This window comes from Mya arenaria, chromosome 14 (assembly GCF_026914265.1).
Source record: "Mya arenaria isolate MELC-2E11 chromosome 14, ASM2691426v1".
In the NCBI taxonomy this organism is placed as follows: Eukaryota; Metazoa; Mollusca; class Bivalvia; order Myida; family Myidae; genus Mya; species Mya arenaria.
In genome coordinates this window covers 52,601,531-52,627,960 of record NC_069135.1, presented here as the reverse complement: position 1 = coordinate 52,627,960, position 26,430 = coordinate 52,601,531, and the positions used below count along the sequence as shown (strand labels likewise).

The window sequence follows — 26,430 nt, the reverse complement described above, 5'->3', positions numbered from 1 at the left end:
TCAATTACAATTCAATTAATATTTGAAATATAAAGGGCATTGTTTTGTATGATTGGTAAACCTGGGTGGTCCCCGAATGCTTAGTAGGAATTCTTCTCATGTCTGTGCGTCCGTCCGTCCGACCATCTGTCGTGTCCATTTTAATCGAATAGTCAATTTTTTATACATAGTCAAGGGTGGACCAATCTTCAATGTTCACTCAGGTTTTTATTCTACCATTTTGGGAATTGGGCGGGGGCTTTTCCATTTTGATTAAGTCTTCTTCTAACAGAAAACATCAATTCTTTCATACAGAGGCGGTTTGGGTGCAGTTTTTATTTTTTTTATTTTCTTCAGACAATAGAATAAGGAATTTTATTTTAATAACTGGGGGAAAAAAGTATGTCTAAGCATCTAGGGATTAGGGATGAATTTCGACATTAAAATTGGTCAGGAAAAACACACACTGTCACTTCAACTACAAGCAAGAAATTGAATGTGTATCACGAATAAAACAAATTTATTCCTGCTGTTACTGAAGCTCCATTGTGGTATTTTGTTCATTTCGTCAAATTATCACTTTAAACCTTAATTTAGGCATTTGTCTGACATGTTGAAAAAGGGCTGTCAGACTTCAAAAGTAGATATATATTAGAACTAACTCACTTATAGTTTGCTGCTTCAAATAGGCCAATCAGAGTCGGCTAATTTGTGCACTCTATTTTGGTAACTGGCGTACATGACTTAATCAATTATGTAATGGGCCGTGACGTCATTCTAAATGATCTGCTTTTCTGAGTTTTAGCGATAAACTATAAGCAGGTTATAGTTTATGTTTAACAAACTATTTAAAACAAACTTTTCCCTATGGTGGCTGAGGGCTCCTTTGGAATAAATTCATTTGTATTGTAAAACATGAACTAAAAACGATACATGAAGTTTAGAATTGTTAAATCAATCTATTGTCTGTGATTTTATCATTTTTGAAAAGTAATGATTTTTATAACCTAGGAAAAGTACGGGCTTATCAATCACATGGGATGAATAACATACAAGACAAGTAGTTATTGATCCATACTATTATGCCTCGCTCGTTGCTTGTTCAGCTGTCAATTGTTTAAAGATTGAATATAAATCCTTGATTGAATAATGCTGCAAGAGTGTTTTAATAATTTAGTGTTCCACATTATATTTTGTCAATAGAGAAAGCAGTATTGCTCAAGTTTAATATACATGTATTTCAGTAAAACAGCAGTCAGCTGTTATTGGTTTTTATCAGGTGAAGTGGTAGATATAAACATTGGCTGGCCCAGTTAGTGGGTAATTTACACAATATAATGTAAACCACAAAAAACTTATAGATTGTTAATATGTACTTACACAAAATGACTGGTTGCATCAAACCATTTATTTTTGAAAGTACACACTAACACTCTTTAACCATTATTCAATAAATACAAAACATTTAAAGGGACTGTACACCAGATTGGCACCAAAAAAAGTTTTTTTCTGTAACGAATCTCAGGACAATTATTTATTAAAATGTTTTAATCTTTGATATCATAATTGTAAAAAAAATACCAAAATTAAAAAAAAAAATGGAATCAGTGTCACCAAAATTATATCCACTGTGCTACGAAGGCTCACTCTAAGAGGTTGGAATTTTTAAGCTATAAACCTAACTTGGTAATTCACATGATAACATCGACCAGCCAATCACGCATAAGGAATGAGTTCTACTAGGTAGACATACCTAGTTTCTACTAGGTAGACATACCTAGTAATCTTTTTTAATGGAGACTTACGAAAAAAATGGAAAAATAAATGAATTGTAAACTATGTGGTACCTCAGTTAGTAAGTTAATCAATGAATTGTACACATCCATACCAAGTTTATGTCACTTTTTGACAATTTTCTTCTTTTTTTCGCTATTTCATCATACAGAGTACAGCCCCTATAAAGTGACACACTTATTCAAAATCAATACACATGTAAAACAAACATACATTTTGAGTGATACACCCTCAACTTGTTACTAAAGAATGCATTTATGGAAAATATTAATTGCTATTAACAATAGCAAAAATATTAAATGATTGGTGAATGCTAAAAGATTTACTGCAATCTACAATGGTCTAATAAGGTAGCAATACAGTATTTTCTGCATTTTTCTTGTATATTAAACTCGGTATCCTTCTTAAGCATCATTGTTTTTGACATCTGTTCATCCTTTTTGGTATATAAAAACAATTGTGTTAAATGTGTTAAATCTTATCTGGGAGTGATATTGCATCTTTAAAGAACCATCATTATCAAGAACTTTCTTCAGGAAATGTTCAGCCTTTGAGAAGAATCATAAAATCTTGAAATCCTTTAAATATTTAAAAGATAGTTGTCCGATAGTTCAGATCTTTGAAAAAATTAACAATGTTGTTAAAGCCATCATTGCTAACTTTCAAAGCTTCCCCACTCTCCAATAATAGTTCTACACTTGTGATCTGTTGTATTTCAAATAAGATTTAAGACAATATTTTCAGCTATACTTGTTATATTATAATATATGAGCACATGGAAAGTTATTTTGCTTTGAAAGTGAACAACAATCAAGTAAACAACATTTTTACTGCAACAAAGTTCTTAGTATTCCACCTAGTGCAATATTGAAATTATTACAAGTGAAAAAAATGGTTTGGTGGTTAGCATTACATCTTTTTCAATAACAGGTAGGGTAGGTAGGCTTTTTAAATTTTCTATAGGTCTTTATGTAAAGGCCCGGTCACACCGCCCGAACTTTGTTGGAGCGTTCCTTGAACGGTAGGGAGAGGGGACCGAATTTCGACAACGCTCGTCACCGCGCACAAAATGGGAAAAACATCGAAAACAAGGGCGTTGCCTTAGCGGTGAACCGCTGAAGCCGGCGTTGCTATAGCGTTGGCTTAACGGTAGCGAGCGTTGGTTTATTCTGGTCCCGCTCCGACACCTCCATACCAACGCCAAACCAAAGTTCATCACCGCAATGGATCGCTGCTTCAACGCCCGACACCGTTCCAGCAATCCCGTGTCCGCTCGTAAAACGCTTACAACCGCTCCACCAAAGTTTGTGCAACGTTTAATCACCGCCCGGGCAAAGCTGGTGAAGCAGCGGTGGTCCAGCGTTCAAGATTTCTGCGTTGGCCTAGCGGACCCAAGCGTCCACGAACTTGCGTCTAGCGGTGCCAAACCTTGACTGGGCGTTGTTGGAACGGTGGTGAACTTTGCCGGAGCGGAAAATTGCCCGCTCCTCACTGCTCGCAATATTTTGTGCAGCACAAAACTTTCAGAGCGGTAGGAAGGACCATAAGCGGTGGCCGAGCGTATACGGCGTTGCCTTAACGGGGGCCAACTTCTGGTGAACGGTAACGAGCGGTGATGATTTTTTTTCACCGCTCCAGGAACGCTCCAGCAAAGTTCTTGCGGTGTGACCGGGCCTTTAGACAGTTATTGGAGAATGGTGTTAAAGTAATCTTACATGTAAAGCTTTCAAGATTGTAAACTACATATTAAACACACACACACCCACACACTTAGGTCAAAGTGCAGATGGTTTTAGTTATAAATTAAAGGGGCTGTACTCCGTATGATAAAATAGCGAAGAAAAAAAAGAAAATTGTCGAAAACTGACATAAACTTATCATCAATGTGTACAATGCATTGAAACTTACTAACTGAAGTACCACATAGTTTACAATTTATTTAAGTTTAGCAGTTATTTCATATTTTTCCATTCAAAATGATTACTGGGTATGTCTACCAGGTAAAATTCATTCCTTATGCATGATTGGCTAGTGATATTACCAAGGAAGGTGTATAGCTTAATTATGTCACCCTATTAGAGTAAGCCGTTGTAGCTCAGTGAATATGATGCTAGATTTCAATTTTGGCGACACGGGTTCGAACCCGGTCTCCGACACAATTTTTTTTTACATTTTGGTACTTTTTTTACAATTATGATATCAAAGCGTAACATTCTATTAGATAATTGTCCTGAGATTTGTTACAGAATTAATTTTTTTTGTGTGCCAATCTGGTGAACAGTCCCTTTAAAAGAGTTTTCTTTCAACATAATTATGTAAGCTCCCAATGGACTTAATTTTCATCCCAGCCAGACACTCTTGTTCCATTTGGTATTCATCTAAGTTAAATAATTGACCATTTGTTAAAAAAATCCAATATCTTTTATTTGATGTTATAAAGGTTGTTTGATAATTAAGGACGAAATGTACCCAAGCCCTACACTGGTAAAATTAATTCTGGATTTTATATAGTAGAGCTTTATATAGCACAAAATTGGTGCTTGGGGTTAGAATTTGTTTTGTTTTTTTCAGTTATAAGTCTAATTTCAATGACTGCCAAAAAATCTGATTATCCTTTAAACAGCTGAAAAATCATGTTATCAATTTTATTTAACCTCCATCTTTGTCATTCTCGTTTCAGGATTGTTGCGGAAAGGTTACGACAAAGACAAGCCGCCTCTCCCTCGCATCGATACCAATCTACTGCCAGACATAGAGCTACCTCAAGCTGAAGGTAAACCAAAGAAAGAGGTAGTGGAAAAACCTAAGAAAGAACGCAAAAAACCAGGACCAAAACCTAAACCTAAAGTTGAAAAGCCTGAAAAACCAGAGAAAGAAGTCAAAGAACCTGAAGTTTCTGATGCTAAAAAGCCTAGAAAAAGAGGTAGAAAAAGGAAAAGTGAGATAGAACCAGAAGCAGACAAAACTGAGGAAGCAAATGAAGATGAAAAGAAGGAGAAAGGTGTTGATGAAGAGGTGGAAGAGGAGGAGGAAGTGCAAAAAGAAACCGGTAAAAAGGCTGAGAAGAAGAAAACTGGAAAACGAGGAAGATCTCCCAAAGGAAAGAGAGGAAAGTCTCCAAAAAGTATTAAAGTTGATGATGATGATGATGACGATGATGATGATGAGGAAGAGGAGATGCCTGTTAAGAAGAAGAGAGGAAGGAAGCCTAAGAAAGATAATTCTGGGAATACTGGGGATAAACAGGAGAAAGTGCCGAAGAAAAGAGGGCGTAAATCCAAAGCTGAGAAACAGGCACTGTTGGAAAAAGACATTGAGCCGGAAAATGGTGATGCTACAATTAACTATAGTGAAGTGGAAAGTAGCGAACTCTTTGGGGATAGTAAGGATAGTATTGCTGATCAGTTTAGAACTGGTAATGTTTCGGATAGCAATACTAATGTTGTGAAGGAGTTTACTGTTGAATTAAGTGAGAAGCAAAATGAGAGTGAAGAATTGAAGAGTGAAAATGACGAAAGTGGGTTGAGTAAAGCTAAAATTCTTGATAAAAGTGATGAAAAGCGAACAAGTAGTAGTGAAAGTAGTGACATTGGGTCAGATTTTGATGAAGATCTGAAACCCCCTCCTGCTCCAAGACCACCCCCTATGTATGATAGTGAAGATGGTGACATAGAGTCAGGGCCCGAAAATGAGGACTTCAATATTTCAGCAATGAGTAACGAGAGAGTTAGAGACTTCGAATCTTCGAGAGAAATCTCTCGTGAGATCTCAAGGGACTTTGAAAGCTCGCGTGAAATTGATGATAGCGTTAAGACTGTGAGTGATCATGTTCATTCTGTCGACACCTCCACACCCAAAGAGCATATTCATAGCGTTGGAACACCCGCATCGGTTAATCCGTACAGGAACGATTCTGTGAATAACGAACTTGAGCATATTCATAGCGTTGGGACTCCCGCTTCAGTTAATCCGTATAGAAACGATTCTGTTAATAACGAACATGAGCATATTCATAGCGTTGGGACTCCCGCGTCAGTTAATCCGTATAGGAACGATTCTGTTAATAATGAATATGATAATCCATTATCTCATCCAGATAATCCATTATCACACCCTGATAATCCATTATCACACCAAGATAATCCATTATCGCACCAAAGTCACCATAGCAGTGTTCCGCATACCCCATCTCACGTTAGCGTTCCTACTACACCCGCCACACATGAATACCAAGAATCTCGCAGCATTGAACCTCGAAGCATTGAACCACGTCAAACCACCGACCGTATTATAAAAAATCCAGTCCAGGGACAAACTAATGATGAAAACACAGATGAAAGTTCAATGCCTGAAGTTGATAAGGATTATGTTGGTAGATTCTTTGAAGAAATACAGTGTAACTCAGTACCTGAGATTACCAGAATGAATAGCGTTGAGGAAAGTAAGACCCCAGGTAAAATCGTGGAGAATCCACAAAGTGACAGCGGAGTACCATCATCGCTCAATTCAAATCAGACTGACTCAAGCCTTCAGATGCAATCTCCGCCCGCTGACCTGTCAATCAAACGCATGGAGATGATGTCGCCAGAAAGAGTACCGCCAGATTATGTACCAAGAAGCGAGAGTGCACATAATCGTTCCTCAGACAGAATCCAGGGTGTGCCGTCGTATGATTCGCAATTTACTTCACAAAATCCTCTAGAGCCTTATAATCCACCTTTAGTAGCTCCTACTAGGGAGACTATTCTTCGACAACCAGAATCAAACAAGCCGCCGAGTCCTTCAAATCCTGCCACTAACTTTATGAGGTTCGCAGAGACACAACGGCTTCCCACACCTTATGATCGCAATCTTCAAAACTTACACAGAATTGCTGAAGGGCCTCTGCCTCAGCATAATAGCTCCTCCCCACTATTAAGGCCAGTACCAGGTAGGGACGACGTATTTCCGGGAGCAACAGGAGTTGCGGGATCAATGGCAAGAAATCCTTTCCATAGTTCATGGGCTGGACAAGATGTGCGGCCGGCGCATTGGGCTCATCCAACCTACCTTCAGCAACAACCGGGTTCGACATCTTCCTCATTGTTCGGTAAAGACACATACCTACCTGGACGGGAGTTTATGTTTGATCCATCTCGGGCGGCTGAGCGGAATATGTTCACGGGATTAGCTGCCCCACCCTCCCACACTCAGAGGCCGGAGATACCCCATGACACTTTCCAGTTTGATAGGTTTGACCTGGGAAGCTATTTCCCACCATCTTTACCAGTGGATTATACCCGTAGCGCCCATAGTACCAGTCAGAAAACACTAGACGAACGATACAGGCAGACTGGTTCAAGTGTTTCGGATTATCGTACTTTACCACCAACCTCAACAGGGTCGGACATGTTCGGTGTAAATAGTTCATTCAATTTGGAGAAATTTTATTCTAGTGACAAATTCTATTCACGCGATCCCATGTATCATACACAGCATATCTCAGACAATGCCGCTAACCCGTTTTTACCTGGAATGCCATCCCAGCATTCAATGTTTGGTAGAGAATATGCGGCAGCCCATCGTGGTTTCTACCCGCAGAATCCTGGCTATCCATTCATGAATATGAACGATAAGAACTATTCTGCTGCTGCTGCATCGTCAAAGTTGGCAGCGCATTCTACAAATCCTGTCAGCCAGCAGCGGGACTTAATGTCCGTTCCACGTCCAAACGTAGGATCTGCGGAATCACAGCTACAAGACCCATACAGGCATCATAGCTCTATGTTGTATAACATGATGAACAAATACTTTTGAAATCAATGTGCTTTAGTAATGCAGCTATATATGTAAAAAATAACTGTAACCTTGTGTTTTAAGGCTGGCCTAAAAAAAAGGTTTGTTTCTGGTTATATGCTCAAAAAGATTATGGTCGGTAGGTGGGTTTTTTTTGTGTATTTTTGATATATAAGGCATATTAAATTACTGACAAAGGGCATTTTTAATTGTCATATGGAAAAAAGAACTTCTGCACTGTCTGATGCTGAAAAACAATCTTGTTGTGAAATTAGCAAATGCCATATTTGGTCGAATTTGGTAACCAAGAACAAACCTATTTTTTATGCCTCTGTAGTTGGTTGTTATATTGATGACTTATCAAGTTGAGCATTTATGTTCATAAGTATTAAGCAAATACTTAAGTATCGCTGTTAGTGTTTTGTTAAAAAAACTTGTTTGTTTTTCTTACTTAATATATTGAACAAATTTATGTATTCAATGTGTGTGATTGTGAAATTTGTTAATTTTGATTAGGGAATGTAACTCTCTTCAAGCCAATTGTGTAAAGCTTGTTTGGATTATCTCCCTTGAATTAAAAAACCATAACACACCAAAAATGCCTAGCAAAAGGCATAAAAAGTCATGTTTTACTAAAAAGTATATTGAAAGAAAGTTTGGATATTGGTCCAAAATCTTTTACCATGGTCAGTAAAGTGTGATCTCAGTGATTTTAATAGAAGTACGGTTTTTGTGAGAAAATAGAGAGATTGTGAATCACTACTTGTACGAGTTTGAGTGATCTACTATATAAGGGTTACATCCTCATAGTTTGTGTACACTAAACAACTCTAAAATGGCATTTAAAAAAACCCACAAGGGAAATGACTTTTAATTGTCAGCTTACATTGAAAAGAGAATTTTGCAAACTATTTTTTAACTGAGCTGCAACTTACATTTGTGAATGTTTACATACAAGGTCACGTACACAGTGTGGTTTGCAATCTGTTCTCAATCTGTGTATGTGTAGCTACACTTACAAGGTGTGTATATGTAGCTGCACTTACAAGTAGACGTACACATTGTGGTTCACAATCTGTGTATGTGTAGCTACACTTACAAGGAGACATACACATTGTGGTTCACAATCTTTGTATATGTAGCTACACTTCCAAGGAGACATACACATTGTGGTTCACAATCTTTGTATGTGTAGCTACACTTGCAAGGAGACATACACATAGTGGTTCACGATCTGTGTATGTGTAGCTACACTTACAAGGAGACGTACACATTGTGGTTCACAATCTGTGTATATGTAGCTACACTTGCAAGGAGACATACACATAGTGGTTCACAATCTGTGTATATGTAGCTACACTTGTAAGGAGACATACACATAGTGGTTCACAATCTGTGTATGTTTAGCTACACTTGCAAGGAGACATACACATAGTGGTTCACAATCTTTGTATGTGTAGCTACACTTGCAAGGAGACATACACATAGTGGTTCACGATCTGTGTATGTGTAGCTACACTTACAAGGAGAAGTACACATTGTGGTTCACAATCTGTGTATATGTAGCTACACTTTTAAGGAGACATACACAAAGTGGTTCACAATCTTTGTATGTGTAGCTACACTTGCAAGGAGACATACACATAGTGGTTCACAATCTGTGTATATGTAGCTACACTTGCAAGGAGACGTACACATTGTGGTTCACAATCTGTGTATATGTAGTTACACTTACAAGGAGTCGTACACATTGTGGTTCACAATCTTTGTATGTGTAGCTACACTTGCAAGGAGACATACACATTGTGGTTCACGATCTGTTTAAGTGTAGCCACACAAACAAGGTCACTGTGTTTTGTAATCTCTCTTATATTTGTCTGTCATACAAACTGTCCTATATATATGTACTGTATATATATAATAAATCTAAACTTACATGTACTAATACACGAGACTGAAAACGTAAAACACTTGTCAAATTTATAAGTATTGTTACTTGTTTTGAATGTTAAAATATAAGTGTAAATTTATAAGCAATACGAACAAAAAGTACCGCATCAGTACTTAAGTGTTTTTGTTTTAAGTGTGCAAGTGTTATAAAAGAAACATTTTGTAGTTAATTGTACAGTGTAAATTAGGTTAGAAATTTTTGTGCAGACAAAAATGTATTATTAACAGAACAAAGTATTTTTTGTTACATTTAAATATGTTACCTGGTGCAAGTGTGTTTTATGAATAATTAGATTTCTGTTGTAAATAAATATGTTTGTTTTACCAAAGTTGTACATTAAAATGCCATATAATTGTTAATAATGCTGCTTTTCATGTGAATTTGTTTTTTATTACTACAAAATATATAAAAGTGTAGAGCGCTACGTTGATGTTTTTACTTGTACAAATTTTATAATGAAACCATTTTAGTGTTGTAACAATTTTATTGGCATATTTTTATCGATCAAACTCTGAATATACATGTTTTATAAATGAGTTTATTTATTTAATTATGTTATTGCTTAAACCACTTTGTAAATTTGTTCTCCTGTTTCGGTTGTAAAGAAATAAATGCATCCATATCGTAATGTTCTTCGATATTGTTGATTTTATCATGATTGACGATGTTCGTGTTGTTTAAATTCATGTTTAAGACAAAAATATTTATCACATCTTGTTGTGTATTATTATATTGTGTATTGTATATAATTATTTTACAAAAAAATCTGAAAAAATTCAAGACACTTTTTATGATCTTTTACTGTTACTTACATAATTCTTTCTCATTAAATGTGTGCCAAAAAATGAGGGCAATTCAAGAAAACCAGGTCCCAGTTTCAATAACGATCATAAGGTTTCATATCGAATATATGCAGGCTTAACTCTGTCTATGGCACGAACTGCTTTTCAGTAAGAGTATTGTTAGGACATTTATCGCAAAGATTCTTTCTCTTACTTTATGGGTGTCAACAGGCACTCTTTAGCAGCGTAAAGCTTATGACTTAGATATCTTATTAAAATGGGGTCCTGTTTTGTATTTAATGATTAAGGTTGTGTACTGTTTCTTTTAAAGAAAAAAAGTCTGGGTATTGTGGTAGCCTTCGTCTTGTCGTTGTCATCTTGATGCAAAAAGTTGAAGCTGAGCCATATTCTCTAATATGAGCCATTATACTCTAATTTGAATGAAACTTGGTACACATGTTTCCAGAGACAATATGCATATGTGTAGTAAGGCCATTAACTTTTGCTTTAATAATTGTCAAGTTACAACCCTTGTTTTACTAAAGAATCACAATATATTAACGTTTGCATTCACTCCGTAGCACTCTTGTTGGAACAACTCGATGAATGTTTAATTAATCATTGCCAGATTTCATCAACCAGCTTATCATACATACTTTCGATTCAAATGTAAAGGGACAGGTATTATATAAGAAAATCTATGAATGATTTTTGATCATTACATAAAATGGTTGTATTTTTAAAAAATGGTCCGATTGTTCAGAGCTTTGTTGAAGTAAACGTCATCGTTGTTTGCTTTCAAATACTGCTCAGGAAATTTAACAGATACACTTGTGATCTGCAGTAGGTCTAACAATATTTGAGACAACTGTTTTAGCAGTACTTGTTTTATCTCTCATTATTTGAGCATATCATCAAGTATTTAAAAGTTAACAACAATGTCGTAAACCATGTTGTTAACTTTATAAAAGTTATGTACAATCGACTCATATTTTGACTGCTAATTTTAAAAGACAGTTTATTTGAACATGTAAATAATATGTTCATTTGACAATGTGACACTTAATATTGAATTTATATTATACATCTTAAGAGACATTTTCAGACATTCATTCATAAGAGGGCCTGGGTGTTTGTATTTTTTTTATTGAAATAATTTTGAACTGGTTATCTTGACGGATACACATATTTTAAAATTCTCATTCGGCTAAGTACATCTTAAAAGATCATAAAATCTGTGTTTAACCACATATGGGTAAAAGTTATTTTTGTGAACTTATATACATCTTTATTCTGTGTCTATTTAGTTATTGTAAACAAATTTCAAAATTTCTTAAGTTCTTTTGTCAACTTCAAAAGGGTGAAAGACTGTGATAAAGCTGTTACTACAGTCTCTACTATGTATCCAAATTTTTAGCTGGTCTGTTCAAAGGTCAAAGAAAACCAATTGTTAAAAACTTTGTTAAAGTTAACAAAATTGTTAACATTATCATTGTTAACCTGTAAGTCGTTTTTGTACTATTTGTATCAACCTTTGACAGCGCTGTTTAAGCTGGACATGTTTTATTCCTATTAAGCACATTATCAACTATTTGACGTTTTAAAGTTAACATCGATGTCGTTAATTACTTTGTTAACTTTAACAAATTTCTGGACAATTGGCCTATTTCGTTTCCGGTTTCTTGACATACTTTAAACCGTTACCCAATCATAATGATTTAATTGCAATCTCTCTTTGTTTCCCAACCTTTCCTAAACCCTTACCCAAACAAAAATTCCTAAATTGCAATCTTTCATTGTTTCAAGTTTTTGGTAGTTTTTTATTCGAAAAGACACCTACCAGTATATATTTAGTTAAGTGATCTAGTTAACGTTAACCTAGACGAAATGGCACTATTTTGAATTGCGTTTAACTAAAATAAGTCCAAACCTTCCTGGTAACCCTATAAACTTTGAAATTGGAAACAACAAAATATTAATTTTTGGCTATACAGATTTCCAAGATTCCTTTATCCTAAAATCAGAATTACTTTGAAATAAAACAGTCCGAGGAATTCTGATTTTCAAGCACAAGTCTGAATTTTGTTATATGTACGAAAAATTATACAATCCTAACTTTAAAGTAAATGCACCAAAAGATATACAGTCCTGACTCTTTTTTGCTTTCAGGCTATTATAAATTTCTTTCTTCGTTGAAACATTAACAACCAGCGTTTGTCTTGCCTTTTGAGAGCATCAGCTTTTGTCAGACATTGTTTCTTGATTCATTAAAATATAAGTTTAAAGACCTTCATTTGATTCTCCTAATTAAAAAATGATCTCAGTTTTATTCAATCTCGGTGCCTGACCATTGTTGTTCAGCGTCAATGGAAATCTGAACATGTTCTACTTCCATGATCATGCTGGAAGCAAAGTACTCATGTAACAGTTCTTGTGAATGGCTTAAAATCTGTTTCAGCCTATTTGCAAACCGGTATCAATGATATTGAAATTAACATCAAAGTATGCAATCGTTAAAAAAGAGAAACAGAGCTTTTTTGTAAAGGCTTATTACCATATTCTGCTCACACTTGTGTGTACCCATACAATAAGTGTTTCACAAACTCCCTATTATTATTGTATTCAAGTAAACATAGGTGGGAGATCGTGTTGTTAAACCTTTAAATGATAAAGAATGTAAAAATATTTGATCTGCTATTTTGTTTGTCTGGAAAAAGTTGAGATGTTGTCATAGCTTTTGGTGTTGTTGTCGGCAGCGCACAAAAGCTTAAACCTTAGCCATGAATAAAAAATGTTTGAGATATTAATATGAAATTTGGTAAACATGTTCAAGAGACAATGGGCTGAGGGACAGTATTCAATATTATTCGTATCCTTAGATACGCATCAGTGATTCCATTCAATCTATTGGCTAGCTATTTTTACAGTCCAATCAAGACACTCAGATTTTACTATTAAACTTAAGTTAGATCTAAGTTGGTTATTGAATAGACCCCATAACTCTGGCTTCGATGATAGTGGATTATTACCCTTTGATTGAGTAAAGAAACAGATGAGCTTTGGGTTTTGTTTCGGGGGGCTTTGTTCTTAAAGTTAACATCCAGCCTTACAGCATTTAAACTACTCTTAGATTTCATGATTTCTTTGTTTATTAGGCTCACAAGTTTTATTTTTCATGATTTCCAGGTTGTATAATTTTCAAACAAAGTCTTCTGCAGAAGATAATTGGCACATTATAATGCATTAAGTTTATTAAAAAGTTAGTGTTGTGTGTAACATTCTCTGACTTGGTTATTACAGAGTTGTGCCGCTTTGATGTCATGAAGTAAATGCCAGAAAGAACAAAATTGCACTTTTACAGACTGATTGTTTTGAAAAAGTTTATTTTATTTTATGTCTAGGGATAAGCCAATTTTTGCATAAATGTCTGGAAACCAGGGACACAACTCTGAAGAAAATCAGATCTCATCTTTTCATATAATTGATCGAAAATTGATGTTTATGGCTAAATGCGTTACTAGGGCTTTACTTAAAACTTCAATTTCGAACATTTATATGAAACCAGCGATCAGATTTTTGGTCAGAAGTCTTATATCACCAGTTTTCAGATCTTCACGCAAAAATTGACTTATTCTAAGACAAATAATCAAAAAGTTGTCAAAATTTTCACTCTGAGAGTGCAGCTTTAAAAAACTGTTTAAATATTCAAAAACAGTATGTTGAGTTTGATATTGTTTTATAAAAGACTTATGTTTGTGTGAGAAATCAGAAGATATTTAAATTATCTCCCTTGGTAATTCATAAATATATCAATATTTAATATAAGGGACCTTAGATTGTTTGAGGAATCGAAACGGATTTGAATTATCTCTCTTGATAATTGAAATATAACAATATTAAGGACTTAAGATTTTTTGAGAAATCAGAACATATTAAAATTATCTCCCTTGATGATTCGTATATATATTTATATATATATATATCAATACTTGATGTAAAGGATATATTGTTTTAGAAATCGAAACGTATTTGAATTATCTCCCTTTAAAATCTTCGGGAAATTAGAATGGATTAGAATTATCTCCCTTGATAATTGGTATATCTCAATATTTCATATATTCCGCTTTCACTTTCTTTCTGAACACTTACTCTAAATAAACTTGTTTTATTTTTGTACAAAGCTGTGCTAGTAATTATCATGCTTTTTTGATAGTTTGTTACCGTTTTATAGTTTTAGAACATATTCGTTTACTGTTTTATTTATGGTTTTGTAAGCCATCACCATGTTCATTATGTATATTGGTCATGTCTTTTACCAGAGTTAATATATATATTAGAGTAGACTTAGACTAAATTAAACGCTGAAATTTACCTTGTCTTGTTTTTTCTTCAATTTTTAGCTTTACTATTTGGGAAATAGGGAGCTGTATATACTGTTATTTATTACAGGGTTCCCGCTGGCGATCGCCTTTGTCGCCATTTGCGACAAAATCGCAAAAGTGGCGATAACTTTTCAAATTTGGCGAATTTATGGCGACAACGATTTTTTTCTGAAATATTTTCTTAAAATGACGTAAGTGGTGACCATGCGGCCTGCATGATAATCGATTCTGTCACTGTCATAAATCAAGCGCATCTGCTGGTGCGACAACAAAAATTAATCCGATAATTAGGGCAAGCAGTCACGGCCCAGTCAACACCTCGCTAATTATTGCAGAATTTTATTGCTTTCACGGATAAACAATGACATCCTTTAACTGTTATGTCTCTTATTAGCAAACAATTTTAATACTTAGCTCAACAGCCTTGTTGTTGCGTAATTATCGTGTTAGTTTTAAATATGCAAATCGTAGAATTTTATGTTGTCGGAAAGTCACGTGATATGCAAATTTCGTAATGACGTTTACGTGCTAAAATAGACTTGCTTTCGGTTTTGTCGCAATTTGTAATTGCTATAAATGCAGCATTCTAAGAGTTCAAAAAGTGTCAAAAAGATTAACAGAAATCAAATAAATAGGATTAAACCCCATTTGATAAGGCTTCTAATATGTTGGCTGGAGTAAAGAGTAGGTAGACAAATTTCTATTAGGAAAGTTATGGCCCTAGTTTGACAATGTATATTTCTTAAAGTTTCCATTTATTTTAAATTTATCTCATAATTTCACAAAGGTATTCTTTTATTGTATGCAGGCATAAGACTGAAATCAACATATTGATGTTTATGTCACATTTTTTGCAATATTTTTTTATTTATATACTAGTCCATATACAATGAATTTCGTCAACAGAATAACAATTTGCTATTAATATCTTGTGCTTCATGTACAACAAAATGTTATGATTTGCACGACAATGTGGTAATTAAATGCAATTTAAGGCTCTTAAAATGCTTAAACCCCATGAGCTTCAGGGGGCTTCGCCCCCTTGGCCCCCACAAGGGCGCTGCCCTGGACCCGTAAGGGGGCCTATCGTGGCCCCCTTAACCCCCCGCGAAAAAGTGGCGACAACTTTTTAGAACCCAGGGGGAACCCTTAGCGTTAGTAATGCTTTTAACCATAAAACCAATAGTTACAAATGTAAATATAAAAAACATGATCTTATCTTTTGTCAGCAGTCTTATTTCATCAGTTTTCATACTGCTTTTCATTAGCTTATTCCAAGCCAAAAAGTAAAAGAAGTTGTCAAAACCTTCAATCTGTGACTGAGAGTGCAGCACTCTTACAGATTGAATGTTTTGACTACTTTATTTATTTTTTGTCTTGGAACGGGCCAATTTATGTGAAAATGCATGTTAACCATTCATATAAGATTGCTGACAATAAATTTGTCAGAAAATGTTTATATTTAAGTTCAAAATGTTTTATGCATTTTTCTTAAACCGTTAGTAACGCTTTAAGCCATAAAACCATTGTTTTCGACCTGAAATATGGAAGTCTGCAATCTAATATTTTGTCAGTAGTCTTATATCACTGGTTTGCAGATATTTTAGCAAAAAAATAGGTCATTCCAAGACAAAAAATACAAAAGTTGTAAAAACAGTAAATCTGTGAGAGTGCAGCTTTAAATGACTAAATGTTTTGATTTGGCTCAATTTTCACCTAAAATCTTATAGTTTTGTGGCATCTAAATGGGTTTTTTTTAACAACATTACATGTGCATATGTATATATTTGTTCTTAAATTTGTAATTTAGATTGGAAGATTCATTCTCTGGAAAGTAGAAAAGGGCATGTTACATACTGTTATCACTGCCATGACAGAAACCATATTGAGGAGCTGGTCCACCTGTAGGAAGAATTGCGCTATTGGTTGGAGCAGCACTATTACCCAGCCATACACCAGCACTTAGTTTGTCATAGGGAGCATTTCTGAGCAGTTATGGAGACCACTAACTATGCAGGTATATCATAATCAAAATCTTGGTTTATATATTTTTTTATAATTTAGCATCTGTTGAGAAGAAATTTATTTCTAGATTGAAGGCACACACTATAGATTGATGCCCAAAAATATATTTCTTATTTTAATGCATTATCATGTCTGACTCATTTGACTTAAATGATCAAAGCAAAAGAAATGCAAATGATTAATCTGCAGATATACAAATGTAAGCTTTTTTAACTGGGGAAATTGTTGCCACTTGTCTATTAATTAAAGAACACATTTATAATTAATAATGTTTAATCTGTACACAAATCATATGCCTTCTTTGTTTTAACCATCAATGTCAAAGAGTCCAGCATGATAATGCATTAAATTGAAAAAAAATGCATTAATTTATATGAACCCTTTAAAACAAAGACATTTCCTAAATCCAATAAAAAATAATTGAATATTGATGCAGAGTTCAGTTAGAATATAATATAACTTTTTTTGCAGTTGTTGCAGTGAAACTTGCACCAGTGTGTTTTCTGTGGAGATGAAGGGATAGTGTCCAGCAATGAAGACCCAACTCAAGATCTGACCTTGTAAGGCCAATATGAAATATCTGTGTGGGAAAATGGGAAAAACCTGCAGTCAGGAATGCACGGAAATCATCAAAAGAACAGTGTTAAATTAATCTTGAATAACTTGACATTTATTTTGTTTGACATATTTATTCATGGTGCAGTGAAAACATTCTTTTTTTTCATGGTTATTTAAATTTAGAATTGATAGGAGGGAACATCACTATGTAGTTTCATGTTCATAGTCAGATCAAAACCCATGTACATGCCCAAATGAGCATTCGAAAATATCAAAATGGTACTTGTTGTATGTAGTGTAAGTTAATTAACATAATAAACAAAAATATTTAATCAATTTCAATTTATTATGCCCCTTTCAAAGAAGAGGAGTATATTGCTTTGCACATGTTAGCCGCTACGTCCGTCTGTCTGACAGTAGACCAAAGCTTTTCCGGGTGATAACTCTACAATTCCTAGACCTATTGTCAAACTTGACATGAAAGTTTGGTTTAACCAGTAGATGACCCCTTTTGATTTTAGGGGTAATATGGTCAAAGGTCACAGTGACCTTGAATAGGAAGGTGTCAAACCATACATCTGACTGATAAGTTGACAATGCCTGCACCTATGGCCCTCAAACTCAACATGGAGGCTAAGTCTGACTATTAGAAGATCCTATTGATTTAAGGGGTCATTGGGTCAAAAGTAAAGGTCACAGTGAACTTGAATGCTAAAAGGTTGTACTAATAATGACTGGACAAAGCCTGCACCCATGGCCCTTGAACAACTTGACTTTGGGGTTGGGCCTGACCAGTAGGTGAGCCCTATTGAGTTGTCACAGACCATTGAACGCAAAAAGCTTGCCTGTGTGACAACTCGACAAAGTCTGCACCCATGGCCTTCAAACTTGAAATTTAGGTTTGGGGTGACCAGCAGATGACCCCTTTGGATTTGGAGGTCAAGGTCACATCTCCAATATTGGTCATTAAAACTATGTCATTTACTTATTCCCTGCTGCTAAGAGGATACATGTTTATCAGCAAATATCAGCCATCATCTGAATATGAGTAAAAACTGTACCAACTACCCTCATACTTTGAATAGCATAATCTTAAAACTGCCTCAAAGGCATCTTTTGTCAATGAAAAACCAGCTGTCATTTCGGTCCATGCATATTTCATTCAATTGTCCAGATATTCTTGACAACATGGCGCTAATTAATGCTGCAGGTTTGAAATTTAAGACATTAGTTTTTTTTCTTCAGCACCATGCAGATTTATCAACACTTTTATAATAAAAACAAACTAGAAAACAAATTTTAAAGATATTAGTTTTTTTCATGGTATGATGCCACAGCACCATGGAGATTTGTTTTCACTTTTATATCAAAGAAAGTAACTCCAGCACAAATTTTGTAGATATGTGGACTCTGTTGATAGAAGTTCTGGGAGGCATTTTTAGGCTCGAAAGAGCATCATTTTAAAGTTATATTTTTATTATGTCCCTTGAATCTTGGGTATAGTTTGTATTGTATTTGCATTTTAAAGACATTGGCTTCAACAGACCCTAATGAAATGATGGAATGTAATTGCTTACTGAAACTGTTATAAGCGTCGTCATAAATTGAAGCAATTTTAACATAATGAATATGCATTTAACTAATTTAAAGCGGTTCAAAATTAGGAAATTTGAATTAAGAATCTTGTAGGCCATTGGATACATGATTAAGTAGGGCCAATATATTTGTGCTTATTATAATCACATTTATCCTTCTTCATCTACCTTAAAGAGTGTCCATCATTTGATCACGTTTCATTTGAAAGAACTTTGCGGTAGTGTTTGCTTGCTTCAGTTACGTCACCGACAGTCTTGCAGCGCTTTCAGCGCTTTGATTGACTATCTTGTTAATCCCCAGCTACGGAGCGGGGGTGGGGGGGGGGGGGGGGGGAGGTTATATGAATGCACTTTGACCATCTGTCTGTCCTTAACAGTTCGTGTCAGGGCTATAACTTACTTATGCATTGAAGGCTTACCATATAACTTGACTATGGACCATGTCCAATGACCTTAACCGAGGTCCATATCTCAAAGGTCAAGGTCACGCGAGACATTTAAAGGTCAGAGTACACATGCTTGTGGAGTACATATGCTTGTGTCCCGCTATAACTAACTTATGCACTGATGGATTACCATATAATGTGGTGCAAATGTTGTCCTCATTAAGATGATGTGCAGTGACCTTGACCCGGGCCCATACCACAAAGGTCAAGGTCAAACAAGACATATAAAGGTCAGAGTACACATGCTCGTGCCCGCGCTATAACTTACTTTTGCTTTGATGGATTACCATATAACTTGGTACAGATGTTGTCCTCATTGAGGCGATATGCAGATATTCAAAAATGAAAGTGGACTTATGGACTTACGTCTGCTTGCATTGAATAGTGGCAGTGTTAACCCAGCTCCAATCCATGGTTGCCTTTAGAACAATATGAGCGCCAAATCTTGAACCTCAGCCATTTAATACTCAATTCGTTCAAGATATTCAAATGAAATTTGGTACACTTGTTGTCAAAGTCAATACGATGACGACCGAAGATAATGAGAGGTAACAGTATATCTAACATAAAACTAGTTGAAGATATGAAAAAGTGCACAGACATGTACAGCAATTTGGATTTATAATTGTTGAGTAATGTCCCTTTGATTTACGAAAAGAAAACAAGAGATTTTTGCACTTTCAATTACCTCATAAAATATAGCCGTCTAGTTTAAGTGTGGCGATCTATGTTTGCATACTTTTATATTAAGGACTATTGGACTTGAACTACTGCTTGCATTGAATAGTTGCAGTGTTAACAAAGCTCCAATCCATGCTCGCCTGCAAAACAATTTAGAATGTCGCCACTAATGGGTTTTATTTATGTGATTTTTCTCATACATATTTGATCGTTTAGTCTTGTAACAGCCGCAAACATTGCCTTGAAATCAAGACTGAAGGCACATTAATAACTGTACATGCATTTTTTATGAATAATTTAGTAAGAGGCATTGCATGAAGAATTTATTTATTAAAAATGGTCCTGATTGTTTGAATGTTTCACATATTTTTATGGCACATTTTGCATCGACTCAAAAGTTTAAACATGCATTCTGGGTAAACTATAGAATTGTTCATTATAGTATGGGTGCCAACATTACTGGAACAATCGTGGACTGAAACACTGGCTATGTAATATGATTTATTTGCTGAACAAACAAAATAAATAAATCGAAAGTACATGTACAGACCACCTCACTTTTAGTGGCTTGTTTCAAAACAAATTACTTACGTGATCACTGGCCCAAATATCACAAAAAAAACTTAAGTCAAATCACATAAAAAACATTTTTTCATAAAATGTCTTGATAAAAACATGTTTGTCAATATTTAAAAAAAAACTCATTGTAGGGTGAACGAAGGTACTTGAATAATTGTTTAGAATCAATGATTTTTTGTAATATTTTGGCCTGCGCTTTAACCACTTAATTTTGAGCTGTGAGACTGCCACTGGAATCTATATAGCATCTTTGAGTGTTTCATATATCATTAACAGACCGCAACGGACTAACTGTTTAAACTGCGAATGCCACTTCATGATGTGTCGGATCCGTGGTCTTGAGGAAACACACTTGACTATCAATCCAGGGGTCGCAAGTTCGATCCCCCGTCGCATCACTAAAAAAAACTAATCGTCTTCCGGGAGGGACGTTAAATGGGGGTCCCGTGTGACAGTGCTATACACTGGTGCACGTTAAAGAACCAGGGTAGCTCTAACCAGGGTTACATTCTGTCTGTGCACATTGCTCCAAAAACCTAAAATGACTAACATTCTTAACGGAGCACTCGCCGAATGGGCAAGGCCCGAGTGCGAGTATAAATAAGCTTACACACCCACCCATGATGTGACTTTAAAACTGTTTGAGGTACGGAGTCTGACTGATCCAGATTTGGCGGTACACAAGTGTATGGTCCATTATGCAATAAAAAAGAGCATGAACACATTTTCAACGGTGAAAAAGTCATGTAAAATTAAATGTCCCCCGCGCCCCCATTTTAATAAAAAATGGATGAAAATCTAGCAATTAATATATATTTGCCTAACCATCTGTGCAAAAGTTCAATGTAAAAATGCTTTGTTTGACCGATTGACAAGCACGATTAACTATATTTATTGGCAACACGTTTAATTATATATAAACATATACAGTAGTAACTAACAGGTTCAATAATGTAGTGCTATAAAATTTTAACTTAAAAGGGAACAATGAAACGAACAGTTTTAAGTTAAATATAAGTGTATAGACAGGCAGTGCTACAAACTGAAATTCAGTTGGAACGTAAGACTTTTTTCGAAAAGGAAAAAAAAACAAAACACTTATATATGCATGTAGAAATATGTAAAACCACATTTTGGCGACTTTTAAATGAGTATCTGTGACTCCAGTGGTTCACCGTTGGGGGCAGTCATGATGCGAGACTAAAGAATTGGCAAAATTGTGTAAGCAAACTAATAAATGTTTAATATCATTTGATTTACGTTGGGATGTATGCATGGCCTAGGTTTGATTGACCATTGGCGGGTACCACTAGATCAACTACAGACATGCGTGGCCGTGGCTGCCTCGACAACTTAAAATACAGTTGGGATGCAAGTTATTGCATATTCTGAATTTATGTGTGTTATATGTTCGTGTATGGTATGTTATTACAATGTGCACTCTTCAAGTCCCATCTATTTCGTTTCGAAAAGGTTTTTGATGCATGCTACACATTCAAACTTGTAGTCCGAGTTGTACTTCCTTGATTATTTCTTTTCTATTTATTTTCTTTTTTGTAATTGTGTTTGTATCATAATGTACATGTTTAACCGATGTTACCATGGTTTCTATTGCAAATTTGAAATATAAATATTTGTTGTCTTGGGCCGGTGGCCTTCATAAAATAAAATATTGAACTTGATTTACAAGATTCGCATTGAAAATGAGGGAGAATTTGGTATGCGATTGGGGAAGGGGTTAATAACGATAATGTCAACAAATATTGTATTTTGTGATATCATATTTCCCAAACATTGTGATTAGTTTAAAAAAAATGCATTTATATATCATCAGGGAATGTCCAAAAATCAAGGTTACTTTAACAATGGCAAAATCAGATACAGTAAAAGACAGATAAATCTGCGTTGTGTTATTCAGTACCCTTACCTGGATTCCCGTATCACCACGCACCGCTATGACGTTATTTAGGAACTCTAACATAGGGCATAGCTTTTTTCAGCGTTCATTTGTGGTACCTCTGATTTTATCGCCATTTACAATTTGATGTTTTGACAGGTAATTTTTACGAAATAATTTTAATTGTTTTGTGTTTCATTTGGAACTTATTACTGTGATTATTCTTTAATTGTTAAAATCAAATGTTGTTCTAAATATTGAATGTTTCAAATAAAACATCAGGATGGAAATTTGGCTACAACTATATGTTGTCATCAGCTGATTTTGAGAAGATAATTTTCTAAATTAAACACACTTTATGCTTAAGGTAAATTCTGTTTCTGGAGCAGGGAGGTATTTTAAATACCTGTGTTTATAATTATCACGACATTAAAATCTAAATGTATATATAAATCTGAACATGTCACCTGGTGGCTGGTCACTCTCTCCCTGGTTTACTTAACGGGGATCCAGTCATTTCATAACCTTTCCCTCAGTTAATTTCTAACTGTTAAGAAATCAATTGGTCATTTTGTAAATATAAAATGAGGTGATAAGTGTGCCATTTTTCACCTTGTTTAAATTAGAAAGGTGCAACATTCCTCAAATTCTACAGAAATTTATGCTAGTAACATGTTAGTGTCACAGTGAAGTTCTGAACAGTGATGATGGGGACATAATCAGTGCTGTTGACAATCAGACAAAGGCTCTTAGAAGACTATGACAATGGGTGTGCAATGTCTCTATGAGGCAAGTTAAGTCTTGGACACCATAACATTGGTACTTCTGTATGATCACCACATTACTCATGAACAGCATCACTCTCAGCTGATATCTTCATTGTCAAAATTATCAAGACTTCCTTAGCACACTGGTGGTCTTACAGGGAACTCGTCATTGTCAATATTCTACCCTGAAGACAATTCTACACCAAAATTACCTACCCTGGTGTTGATCTACATTGAAGCTATATTTACATTCTATGATCTAAAACAAGGATTATTTCATCTGCTGCTCTTCTTATACCTTTTGAGTTCTCCTACAGGTAAATCTAGGATGTTCTCATGAATATTACATGTATATGCATTTATTTAGTTCACAGAACTGATAAAGTGACACAACATTACTATAAATTATAATACATATAAAGGAAGTAAGCAATGATTGATTTCACAAAAATCATGTAAACAGGTACATTTTTAACAATATTGATAATAATCATATTCATTCCTATGGGGAAATATTGATAAGTGCATTTGAGGTGTTTTCGACCCTAGATTTCCTGATTTTTAGTTGTTGTTGAGCATTTGGTGCTGATAACAATAAAAAAGTATTAATTATTTAATACACCAGATACTGAAAAGACATTATAAGCTTTCACTACTTGGTATGACTTGATATTCATTCTCGACTTGCATTCTTGTCTTGACTCATCCCTACACTAGCCAGCATTTTTTTTTTGAGAGTGTTGCCCTAAACTTAGATAAAAATATTTTTAAGCCTAACAATCTGTTGTTTTATAATTCATTAAAATATTACTTTTATATACATGTAAGTTTTATTGGTCATGCAGCTTTGTTCAATCAAGCATTCCCATAATCAGGGAGATTTTCTCTTCTTTTTCTACGTACTTGCAATCAATTATTAATTGCTTGTTTAAACTGTCCTGTTTTGCAAAAAAAATGATATGGTACAATATATATTACATGATACATGGAAAGAGGATTCACTTTCTGATTTTCATAAATTTGATGAAATATCAATAATTTATATGAAAAAAATCACACAAACATGTTATTTTTTTTTTTAATGAAATATCATTAAAAATGCATGTAGATAAAACCTGGTATTGTCCATTCCCTTTTTGCAAATACAACCCCGGCTTCACCCAGGTGTAAGACAAAACACTCTCCACTCAAACATTCTTTTCAAAGATGGAAAAAAACTCTATCCTGAGTGATCAACTATCTTTTACGTTGCTTTTGAGAAGAAACGTTGTAACATTTGAATAAACAGAAATACCAAACAAACCTAAACACTTTCTATCATAAATGACCTTTAAAACTGCAAATATTGGTATGGGGGTTTTGTCCGGTGTGTGTGGGAGGGATTGGAATGTATTTCATTGCATCATCATGCAATTTCAGGAAATATTTGCAATTAAGGGCAAATGAGCGCTTTTGAATGATTAATCTCATTTTGTTGTCTTTTATGATTATGGAGTTATAACCCTCCTGGGGATTATTGGGAGAATTTTATGGCTTAAACCTTGACTGACTTATCAAAATTTGAAATGGGTAAAAATATTTCAACTGTCAGATGCCTAGAAAAAAATCCTGCATGCATCTGTTTAAACATGAGGTCTGCATAAATGTTTTAAGTCTGGACTTCAATGTTATGCATTTGATGGCTCCAATGGCAAAAATGTCATTGAAACAGAACCAAAGATAGGGTTTAAGCCAAAGAGTTATGGAATGGTGCTGCACCCTGTAGTTTTTGATAGCACCCATCTGTCCTCATTGAGTCCAGCATAGACACCCTGCTGCCCTCACAGAATTAAAAGCTTAAGATTAAAATGTTTACATTGTTTTGATTTAAACATATAATATGATAATAACTACTGGTACATGCAATCTTAACATATTAAATGATATTTGGTAGTTGAATCTAATATAAATTCAACTAAACACATTTCCTCACATTTTCTTTCAAATTCATAATGCCAAAATTCTTTACAGCTTCATAAAATCTGCCCTCTTCTGTAGAACCCTGTCCTTTTTAAATTCTGCCTAAAACCCATAATAAAGTCAGTTGATCCTGAATGTTGAATATTTAAGGCAGAAAGTTTCTTTGAAGGAACACAATTCATTGGCTTGTCCGTTTTTCGAAGAGGTATTAGTAGTCAAGGTTTTGTGATAGCTTTGGTGTTGACATCGTTCTTGTGCAAAAACTTTAATTGTGTCCGTAATAAAAAAAAGGTTTGAGATATTAAAATAAAACAGTATACATGTTTGCCAGGAACAGTACCCCTTGTTGGACCGAAAAAAACAGCAACAACAAATAAGCATTGGCGCTCTCTCTGCGGCACTCTTGATAGTCCCCCCGTGGTCTATGGCCAGAGCAATTTGATTGGTTTAGCAGTTTTTGACAAACTATATATAGAGGTTTCCTCTTTTCGATCCAACTGTATGTATAATTGACGTTTCATACGATTGTTTATCAAACTCAGTCATTATATTTGCCTTTGACCAGTTCTCACAATAAGTTTCAGTTGAACCGTCTCAAGTAGTAAGTAACTGGCCAGCTACGGTACATGTACAACTTATTGTACTTTAAATTCACTTATTTATTTGAAATTTGAACCATCTATTTTGGCTGGCAGTCAGTTCTTATTGACAACACAGTTGGACACAATAAAATCTGCCCTTAAACGTGCACGGTCTCAGATGAAATGTTTTAACAACTTTCATAAAAAAAATTGTCTTGGAACGAACCAATTTTTGCAAAAATGCATGGAAACCAGTGATATGATTATGACTGCTGACAAAAAAATTAGGTCACATGTTTTCATTATAGTTTTCAAAAATTGAATTATGAAAATCTGTGATCTGATCTTTTGTCAGCAGTCTTATATCACTTGTGGGTCAAACACAAAAATTTGCGAATTCCAAGCCAAAAAAAATGTCAAAAAGGTAAATCTGTGAGAATTCAGCTTTAAATGATCTTAAGCTTTTGTATAAAAGCAGGGATGTGATATTTCCACGGTTATCCGCAGATCTAATGACTCTAGAAACCAAACAAATTTTGTTATTTTTTAACATGTTAAAAAAAATAACTGGTTGCTTTTTGTTGTTACAGTACTTGAATTTTTGTTAATATAGACCTCCAGTTTCAAATTTAAAGTCAGGAAAGCCCTCAAAAGGGCCAGTTTTGCTTGTGCCTTAGGG

General features: G+C 34.8%; 2 protein-coding genes and 1 long non-coding RNA gene across 4 annotated transcripts in view; all 3 read left to right on the top strand.

The window, feature by feature from the left end:
- LOC128216986 (titin homolog) overlaps positions 1-14,652 on the top strand; it is a 31,051-nt gene extending 16,399 nt beyond the window's left edge. For both annotated transcript variants that reach the window (XM_052923761.1, XM_052923760.1), the window contains exon 4: positions 4,454-14,652. In XM_052923761.1, coding sequence (XP_052779721.1) covers positions 4,454-7,569 — 3,116 coding nt within the window. In that variant the 3' untranslated portion in view covers positions 7,570-14,652. The remainder of the gene's footprint in view (positions 1-4,453) is intronic.
- A 1,820-nt stretch (positions 14,653-16,472) lies between these two features.
- LOC128216438 (uncharacterized) lies at positions 16,473-17,582 on the top strand. The gene is made up of 2 exons (XR_008258073.1): positions 16,473-16,680; positions 17,160-17,582. It is a non-coding gene; the product is annotated as an uncharacterized LOC128216438 (long non-coding RNA).
- A 5,858-nt stretch (positions 17,583-23,440) lies between these two features.
- Positions 23,441-26,430, top strand: part of LOC128218339 (uncharacterized) — a 37,790-nt gene continuing 34,800 nt past the window's right edge. Inside the window, exon 1 of the mRNA XM_052925986.1 lies at positions 23,441-23,528. The gene's annotated coding sequence lies outside the window, so the exon portion shown is untranslated. The remainder of the gene's footprint in view (positions 23,529-26,430) is intronic.